At 41.1% G+C, this 10,202-nt stretch overlaps 1 protein-coding gene across 2 annotated transcripts; it reads right to left on the bottom strand.

Moving 5' to 3' along the window:
• Nucleotides 1–353: 353 nt before the first annotated feature.
• On the bottom strand, nt 354–9,977 carry rbbp5 (retinoblastoma binding protein 5). 2 transcript variants are annotated; one of them, XM_047583620.1, is made up of 14 exons: nt 9,817–9,977; nt 8,925–8,950; nt 8,611–8,783; nt 7,916–8,056; nt 7,680–7,842; nt 7,156–7,265; nt 6,851–6,970; nt 6,521–6,674; nt 6,334–6,405; nt 6,064–6,181; nt 5,836–5,905; nt 5,468–5,703; nt 5,050–5,283; nt 354–699 (listed from the first exon to the last, which is right to left on the bottom strand). In XM_047583620.1, the coding sequence occupies exons 1-14, from the start codon at nt 9,833–9,835 to the stop codon at nt 647–649; spliced, it is 1,689 nt and encodes a 562-aa protein (XP_047439576.1). In that variant the 5' UTR covers nt 9,836–9,977; the 3' UTR covers nt 354–646. The 2 variants fall into 2 exon arrangements, with proteins under 2 accessions (XP_047439576.1, XP_047439577.1); XM_047583621.1 differs by having other exon boundaries at nt 5,206–5,283; nt 9,817–9,976.
• Between the last annotated feature and the right edge of the window lie 225 nt (nt 9,978–10,202).

The raw sequence follows: 10,202 nt of genomic DNA on the forward strand, positions 1-10,202 counted from the left end.
ACAAAAACCACTTGGATAAATGAGAGAACTGCTGAAGCTGCTTCGATGAAACGTCTTCAGGAAAACACAAACAACTCCATTTTTTTTTGGAAACACAATGACTTGAATAGCTGTAATTTAAACTGTCAGGTTTATTTGTGATTCATAATTTCCCCCCTAGAGATTTAGTGCAGTTCACTAAGAGAAAAAACATCCGACTGCTTTCAGGTATCAGCTTCTTCTGATTGATGATTCATAAGAAGAGTTGATCTGCGTCTTAAACTCTTACCAGTGTCCTGCTTTGTGTTTGGATCCATCATCATCCAGCAGCTCGAGACAAGTTCAAACCAAATAAAACCACGTTCAGCTCATTATTTACAAATCAGAATTTTTAATATGTATAAAAACAAGAAAGACAACACACACACTATCAGGACACAGGTGTTCTATACATGACGAATCCTACGGAGACAGAGGACGTGTGATTTCTAAAGTGTAGACTCTGACGGTTCACGGCTCCTGTCGGTGGTCTGGGCTGTGATGCTGGTCTCTGGTCGGGGGAGGAAAGAGTCTGCACACCAAACAGGCCGCTCACTCACAGTCTGTACAAGATATCTGGACTTGTGTCTTTTTGTGCGAGCCAGCCGATAATCACAAATATCAACGATCAGTCCATCCCTCCAATGTCGTGCTGTTTGTACGACTGAGAGACCAGACTTCCTGCAGACAAACACACTTAAGGTCAGACACACACATTAGGAACAATAAGACCTCAAATGAGACGACTGGTAATTCCCGTTTGCTGATTAAATCTACAAATAGGTGTAATTTTTCATTTTCATTTCATGATGTAAACTACTTGCTGCTGTTTTGTTTGTTTGTTTCAAGCCTCAGGAAGGATTTTTTTTTTTACTTCTAACACCTGTGCAGGAAGTCTTGGGTTTCAATGACAGCGGCTTAACAGTCACACATGAGCCGTTAAAATACATATTATATCTATCTGGTTAAGTGGTATTTTCATGTAGAGCAGAACTTTGATTCAACAGCAAATTAAAAATGAGATCAAATATATTAAGTAAGCAGCACAGGTTTGGTCTGGTTTTCTCTGTAGTTTAGAATTAACTGGATGGTATTTAGGTTTGTTTAAAAGCATATCTGAATTCATAAGTAACACTCTTCTGACACAGTTATATATTTTTATTTTTAATAACATAAATGTTTAATTTAAGATTTATATGCAGTTCCAAAGAACCTGTTTTAAAGGAGTTTTAAAGCACAAAACTGGAAAGTTCGTAAATATAAGAAATAGTTTAGAACATTTTGAAAATAGTTTGAAATTTTCAAATGAGCTGGAGTCAGGACCAAGTTTGACTTAAGATGGGAAGCATGCATGTATGGTTATTCCTTTCTAATTTTACTGATTAGAATTTTGTTACAACATATCTAAGATAGAACTAATAATATAAAATATGAGAAAACAATAAGAGACAGTCTGGCTGTCTTTACTTCTCTGCAATTTTTTGTTTTGTTTGAAAAACTTCCACATGTGACATTAAAATTTACATTATTCTGAATGCAGCAAAAATAAATATATAGTATAGATAACATTTAGTGTCAGCTACAATAATTTTATTTGGTAAATTAACATTTTTTCTGTAATTAACCCTGTAACAGGAATAACAAGGCAGAAAAGCTTTAAAATGGCAACGGGATAAATTTTACAATCATTATATTTAATATCGTTATATTTAAGAAGTAGTTCAACATTTAAGAAAATAGTTTATGGAGCTGGGGTCAGGACCGCGTTAACAGCAGATTTTAAAAGTCAGAAACTAGTTTGTTTCTCTCAGCAAATCCAAAGCGTTGACATGAACCATCAACAGGTGTTAATTTGTTTTAATCTGTACTATTATACTGAATATAATACATGTAATACAATATGATCTATCACTCCCTAAATACAACTGTAAATCGCTGCCTTTCTTAATCTGCTGCCCTGGAAAACCAGTCAGTACTCAATATAACATGGCTCATGAAGTTTCTATCACAAACGTCATAATCACTCTAAGTGGTATTGTCCTTGAGTAATCAAAGTTGCACACAGCTAAAAATAATAAGTTTTTGAGTACGTCTAATTTCTTTTTGTTTTTTTTTTTTTTTTTGAGAAAATGTGTTGGTTGAATCCTATAGAAAACGACACATTTCATACAGCGTTTACTCAAACAACTTGTGTCCAGAGCTCTGATTGGTTCAAAAAGCTACTGCTGTCCCATATATACGACCCAGCTCAGTGTTAAAGGGTTGAACTCGTCCTGACCAGTAACTGAACACGTCAGCTCATACCGTGTACACGTACAGGCTCGTGTAGCTGTAACAGAACATTTGATGAAGTACAAACATCAACACCAACACATGAACATCGTCACTCCACGTTTCTGTGACATCCACACGCAAACAGAGAGGGAGAGACCTGAGCATCGCTGCTGCAGACAAACACTGATGTCACACGAAAAGCCCGGGGAGCGAGGCGGGAGTGGGAGCAGGAGGGTCAGAGGCCAAGCAGGAAGTAGATGTAGACTAGTCGAGTAGCCTGCGCGGGGGAAACAAGCTACACCCTCCCACCTTAAAGGCACGTCAACACCCATCTGCCAACCACAACTTCACCAAATTTATACGTCGCCAAATCAGTCAGGAGTGAGGCTCTGGTTAGCAGAGGTAAAAGCCACAGTCGTGGAGCGGTAACATTATGTCGCTGGGGAGATTCCTCTCTGGAGGTGTGGACGCACCAAACCAACATCAAGGAACTACCGGCAGCGAAGGCTCAATGTCACGCTGCCTCGTGTCACATGGGTAGGGACCAAAATAAAAAGTTGCATTTAAATAAAAAGGAACCAGCAAGTGGCAGTTATTGGTATTTGTTACAGGAAACAGGAAGAGCTACTATTGGCTGGAAGGAAGGGAAGAGCTACAGATTAGATGGTCTGAAAAATATTAAAGATGACTGTGTTGAAATAAAAGTGAAAAAAAGAAGCGTCTTCAGAGTCATTTTCTTTGCTCTCGCTACATATCTCTCTCTCTTTCTCCTTGTGCTCTTGATCTCTAATCTCATCAGCCAATTAAAGTGATCTCTCTCTCTCTCTTTTAATCTGTTCTGGCTCTGCTGCAAACATTGGTCCAACTGGAGCCAACAGTGTGGGACAAGCCCGGGGCCACGGACGCTGGAAATAACAGTCAACCATCGGTTTGGTGCGTCTCTGCCTTTAGAGGAGGACTAACACTTTGCTTTGATCACGTAAGGATCCCTGCTTCTGGTTTAATGCTCAGGTTTTCTGTTCCCGTGGAGAACCCATTCTTAAGCGATTTTAATGCTTTTAATACTAAAAAGGAGGAAAGTCTGCTCAGTACAGTCTGTAGTTTCTATGCACGTCTGTCCTTTTAACCTGGAAGCTGCTGAAAGACAGGTTTGTGTCATTTAAAGGCAAGTTTTCTCAACACGTTCACAACACAAACACACAAGCCCTCACACGCAGTGAGCGTTCGCTAAGAGAAAAAGGGAGGAGATAATAATAAGAATTGCTGCGATAACACTGGAACTTCAGTTCTCAGTATTGAACAGTGAAGGGCGTCTCCCACTAATACAAAAGTGACCTGTGCCATCATATTCATCTTCGTTTAACAACACAACAAACAGAGCGAGTATTTCGCAAGTCATGCGGATGTGTGAGAACTGGATTGTCCAAAAACAAGCAGATATGATCAGACTGAGGAAATGATCTGTGGAAGGGGCTATATAGTCTATTCAAATGAATGTCAACAACACATACTCCGTGAGAAAATATTTATCAAAATTAATTTGAGCAAATTAATGAAATATTGGAAAACAATAAGAAGAATTCACAAAACTTAAGTTGATGTTGTGAGCACCGACTGCAATGTGTTGATGAATTTACATCATGACTTCACTGTATGTACTGTTAACAAGTCAGGGTGGAAGTAAACATGACACTGATTGTACCTGCACGGTGACACCTGAACACCGGATGAAACGAGTCTAATTCAGCTCATATCATAACGAGCGCTCTGCAGAAATCAATCACAATCACAAAACTGGGGGGAAAAAATGAAAATAAACAGCTGATTTACAGTCAGTTTGAGATGTGTGAGCAAAATCTCACATCGAATTAGGACATGTCGCTCTTATAACGGTGGCAATCTAGACGTTTAATTGGGCTTTAAAAGCTTTTGTGTCTATTTCATCACTCTCTTATTAACAAATTAAACCAGATCACATGAGTTTCCTCCTATAAAGTCCCAGTTCAGACATTGCATTAACCTCCGTTCTGGACAATCTGATCACAATCTGACGGCTTAAAACAGGTGTCACCAGCCAGCGCCGAGTTACACGCTCTGTATGTAAATAAACCGACATCATTTGGTTCCCGGCAGAATAATATTAACATCTGCTTTCTCTAATAGATTTCCACTTACACCTGTTTCAGAACCGCAAAAAGCTGTTTGCTGAGCTTATGGTGCTTTTCCATTTTCTGACTGAAGAATGAGGAAGAAGTGCAATGACGCAGGATCACCCCTATTGAATATTAGATCTTTAATGTGATGCAGGAAGTATTGTGTGTTTAACTACCACAACAGTGTAGTCAAATGAGGCGTCAGAGTTCCCTGGGTGTGTTTATATATAACCATATAATTTAAGCAAAAACGGAAGCGTCATCCCCAGGACAGATGTTAATGTCGGGTCTGAACGTGACCTTCGTCGCACTGATGTCATCGTTTAAGACGGACTCGCTAACAGATCGTATTAGTTTCATCTTTTCAGACTGGATCCGATCAAGCTGAATATTAAAGACAGCGCATGTTGTGACCTCCAGACTGTGGCTTTACAGCAGTGCGCTGTGTGGTTGGGGGTGGGGGTGAAAGCGGGGCAGGGGTTGGGTGCTTTGGAGGCAGGCTGGGGCTGATAGGGCATCAGTCAGACTAGCACGGCAGCATGGCTAGCAGAGCTCCCAGATTCAGCAGCAGCAGCAGCAGCAGCAGGGCCGGTGACATGCTTACCTGTGGCCAGGCCCCCCTCTGCCCTGCCCTTCATCCCTCCTCCTCCTCCTCCTCCTACCCCTGGGCCAGAGCTGCCCAGGGCCTCAGGCACCACAGGAAAGGAGGGCCGTTCGCCCCTGCAGGGCTTGGGCCTGAAGGGGAAGTCTTTGTCTTTACCTTTGGAGCCTTTGGGTCGGCCGGCTGTCTTCTTCTTTGACTTGCCGTCCCCCTTCACGCCCAGTAAGGGGTGCACCTCTGAAAAGACGGGACAGAAAGAGAAAGTTTTTTAAACAGTAAAATCATAAAAACAAGATGATTTCTTAGCAAATTTGTAACAACAGTACACTTGTACTCATACTTAACAGACCACGTTACTCTGAAATAATGAAGGCCTTTAACCGGTTAAACCAGTTTGTGACAACATGCAATAAGATCTCACCATCACTGGGCACCCCCTGCAGTTCAATGGTGGTGGTGCGAGCCTTTTTCTTGGCTGGGCCTCCTTCAGACGAAGGCTGCCGCTGCTTCTTGTCGCCGCCGGCCAACACGTCGTCCGGACCAGCGGCCTGGACGGAGGCGTCTGGCGGCGGACCGAAGGGGTTCTCTTCTGGATCCTCGACCTCGGGGGCGATGGGCAGATACAGCAGCGCCTTATAGTCCTCCAGCTCCTCATCACTGCAAGACAAACGCAGATGAGGTACTTCACTTTGACTGAGCAAAAAGTTGTAATGATTCGAGGGTGAGATCAAGCTGGAAGTACATCGTGGATGGACACAATTTGCACTGATCTGTCTGTTTCTTTCTAACCTGCTGCAAAAAGCCACTATGGGATCAACAGTGGTCACATCCACCTCTTCATCTTCTGCAGCGTCTGCACCTGTAACACGAGCACAAGTTCATCTTTGAGAGATCAAGAGAAACTTGTGGAACTATAAAGACCAGTGCACGTCACAGGGAAACAGACATTAAAAGTGAAAACAAATGGGGATGGTACTAAGCATCATTTAATGCCCAGACAATTTGCCTCTTATTTACCTGTCTGCTCGGGTTCACTCTTATCTTCATCCTCAATGTCAAATTCAGACTCTCGCTCCTCGTACTCCACATTCTCATCCAGCTCTTTGAAGTCTGGGGCAAAAGCACTCCAGTTTTCCTGCAGAAAAAAACAAACATTTGCAACGCAAGTTACATCTACTCCGCTTGTACATGGTTCATTAAAAGCCAAATTTACACATTACCCTGAAAATATTCCCATGATTCTTTTCATTAGTACACATCCAGCTTTTACTACCAATGTCCACTCACCACTTGGTTCTGAGCCCAAATGGAAACCACTCCACTGGAGATGGAGGCGATGATCGGACGAACAGGATGCCACTGGAAAGAGGTCAAAGGTGAAATGGATTAATTAACCAATTTTAAACAACGCAGCATCTCACACTTGTGTTGTGTGTGAATATATGAATCACTGTTTCGCTTCAAAGATTCTTACAGCAACATCCAGCAGCAGCTCTCCTCGGGTTCCATGCAGGATCTTTACTAAGTTACCGATGCTTTTCTCCCAGATGTACAGGGCGTGCTGTCTCGCTGAACCGGCTACAATGTACTCGCCGTCCCCAGAGAAACAGCAGCGCTTCCATGGTGTCCTGAGCAGAGACAGGCAAAGGTAATAAACAAACGGCGACAGATGCAGTTCCACAAAATGTTAACTGGAAGAATGGCTGCCACATCAGTCACTGCAGTGTAGTACATAAAAATATTCCAGGTCAACCACACTTTAACCATGTAAACATGAACCACAGACACTTGTTTGTTTACATACCTGTTGACCAGGTCCTGTAGTTTCTGCATGGGTTCTGGTTCCCCATCTCGCCCACAGGTCAGGATCTCTCTGCCATCATAAACCCTGATTATCCGATCCGCTGTGTTTATGAGGAAGCAACTGAACAAAACAAAGAGGACAGAAGCACAATTAGAAATGCATGTAATGTAAAAAAGTGACACACATACTGATTCAAAGTCTGTAACAGGAGAAATACAGCCCCATGCGGACGTGAGGGGTTTAGATTACACGTGGTATTAATCAGTTCAGATCACGTTATAGAAAGATTTCTTGCAGCCTCTCACCTGCCCTTGCGTGCAAATTCAATAGATTTGATGGCAGTGGTGTTGCTGGTGCCGGTTGTCACTCTGAAAGAAGCCACCAGCTCCTGAGTGTTTGTCCTCAGCACTAGAATCTACAACAACAGACAGAGGGAGACACAAGGATGAGGAAAAATTTCTGTCATAATAGCGTAACATGAGTGTAAAATATTTTAAAACAGATTTGTCCCTGAATCTAAATCTGAGTCAAGAATTGGTGAAGCACATGTGGAGGGATGTTCACATGCACTGATAGAATACAATACAATATAATGCCCTTCTTTGTCATTATACATGAGACTGGAGAGCTTCTCCTTTTCAGTGCAAAAAGACACAAGAATATACGAAACAGTGCAAAGAAGATATTATTTACAAGATATACAGCTAAAGGTGAAATACTAATACTAAAAATATTGATAATATTGTTTTTGATATCTACCACACTGTGCTTTTAGACTTTTTTTTCTAACTCAACAAACATTAAAGATGTGCAGTGAATAAAGTCAGACCTTTCCTTTGGCATTGCCAGTGTAGATGTACTCGCCCCTCCTATCAAAGGCTGCAACCACATTTAGATCTGAGTCGTCGTCAACGGGCAGGACAACATGTTTGGAGTCTGACAGCGTCAGCAGGACAGGGGCGGACTTCATGGGACACACCAGCACCTTGTCCCTGAAACAGAAAACACCATTAATAAAACCATCCTGGCTTGTCATCCCACTTTAGACGCTGTCAGGTCTCTCACATGTCTCTGGGGTGGCACTGCAGTTTCAGGATGGGTGAAGGGAAACGGAACCTCTGGTCACAGTCTCCAGTCAGGACGTCCCACTGCGAGACAATGTTGTCTGTGGAGGCGCTTACCAGCTTGTGACCGTCTCGACTCCAACTGCACACAAACACACAGACACCAATACAAAGCATTAGCATTATCAACATGTTTGTGGTGTCTGTCAAGTAAATCCTCCATAAGATGGTTCATTTCAAATGTCACGTTAGATGAGCACACAGCACATATGCAGATTTCTCAAGCAACTACAAGATATAAATTAACGTAACGGATAGGAAATGATTGGCTGGTTATTACACAGTATATCTAAATAACAAACAAATCACTTTCACTGATAAATGGTTAAACCAGATGAGACACAGAAGAATAAGGTTCTTGTGTCTGCCTCGCTCATTAGCAGATGTTGACTGTCAAGTTTTGTTAATATTTTAAAAAGTTGGGAAAGAAAAGATTTTGTCATTTACCACCTACAACCACCAACAACTGAGGTGGTTCAATATAGACAAACGTTGTTGGAAAGCTACGTGGGAAGGCTTAGTGCACACTGTAATCCAACATGAAGTAGTAAGGGAAAGTAAATGATACATACTACTTTATAAAATGAGACATTAAACAGTGATGATCAAATATGCACACTGTATGAAGTGTCTCACCATAATGAGCAGACTGGATGGATGTGTGCACTGATGATTTTGGCGATTCCTCGTGTGAGAAAGTCCCAGATGACGATGCGACCATCGTTGCAGCCCACAGCCAGCAGGGTGCCCCAGCGGTTGAAGGTGCAGGTGAGGGCCATGCTGATACAGTCCAGAGTGCCATCTGCCTCCTTACGACAAAACCACAGCCAAATATTCAGACGTCAGAAAATTGGAGGGTTAAACTGCATGTGTACGGGTGTTTGGATGATTACGGTGCACTAATATTACTGAGGTCAAGCTCCTGTGCACATTAAAAACTGGAGACTTACCTCTGGATAGTTCTGCCCGAACGACTCTAAGAGAGAAACAACAGAGATTAATTTATGATCAAATGCTGCAAAATAAAACCTAGATCAGCCACTAAATCACTTCCACTACTCATTTCATTCTCTTTACAACAACCAAGAAACTAAATGTCTACCTAGTTTTCATTACAAATCTCAGATATATTTATTGTTTCACACCTTAAAATTGTGATATGGCGACTATATTTCATATTAGTGACAGCTGGTCCCCCTCAGTCCTCTGTAATACCTGCTTTGGGGAGCTAAGACTAAGAAGACTAAGAAACCTTTATTCTACTAGTGAAAACTGAAACTTTACAGCATTTCTCCAGCTAGACTGTATCTAAAGCTCTAAAGCAGAAAGAACAAATGCTATTTTAAATTCACTGGGTTTTCCTTTACCCATACATTTACGAACCAAACATACGTTTACTAAATGAAACGGAAACATCTGTTTTTAGGTGTGGTGCACCTTAGTAATATTTAATTGAATAAAGATATAATAATATCTAATAAAGATATATAGTAAATCGAAGTCTGCAGGTGGTTATATAAAGTTCTTGTTAGGAAATAAAAGCATGTTTAATTCAAACACAATAACACAATGTTTCGATGCTACAGTTAGCGAACTGTCACTTCGTTGACTTCCAGTTTATAAAAACGCTCACCTCAATTATTTATCATAGGATATGATCTGGATTACTTTTAATTCCATAAATTTAACAGCACTTAATAACGAGATTATAATAACTGAGTTTTAATTTCATTCGTATCGGTTGCTGTTAGCATGCTAGGCTAACCATAACAACCAAATAGGGTTAGCAATATAAGACAAGTAAGGCGTGGAGAAAACAAACAAAGAGATTTTGTTAATTACCGAGCAATTCCAGATTCATGGCTGCAACTTTTAGTATCCAAAGTCCTTTACCAACTGGACTTCGCTACGATATTTTAGTCGTAGTATTTATTCCTCCGTGCTCTTCATCTACCGTGGATGAGACTGGCGCCGCGGAGCGTCCAACGAGGACCCCAAACAATGAAGCGAAGGATATGCCTGAGCAAAATTACAACGATTTGTTGTGGTTGCTTCTTAACTTATTTATCATTATTAATTAGTGTATCATAGTAATAGTAACATAACAGCGATAATAATGGTGGTAATAATGTTTATCATACTACAACAATGATGTGGTATATATGTTTTTTAAACTAGAATTTACTTAATAGTTCATGTATTTATAAATGTATGTATTTGCAGACATT

Source organism: Mugil cephalus, chromosome 4, assembly GCF_022458985.1.
Source record: "Mugil cephalus isolate CIBA_MC_2020 chromosome 4, CIBA_Mcephalus_1.1, whole genome shotgun sequence".
Lineage (NCBI taxonomy): Eukaryota > Metazoa > Chordata > Actinopteri > Mugiliformes > Mugilidae > Mugil > Mugil cephalus.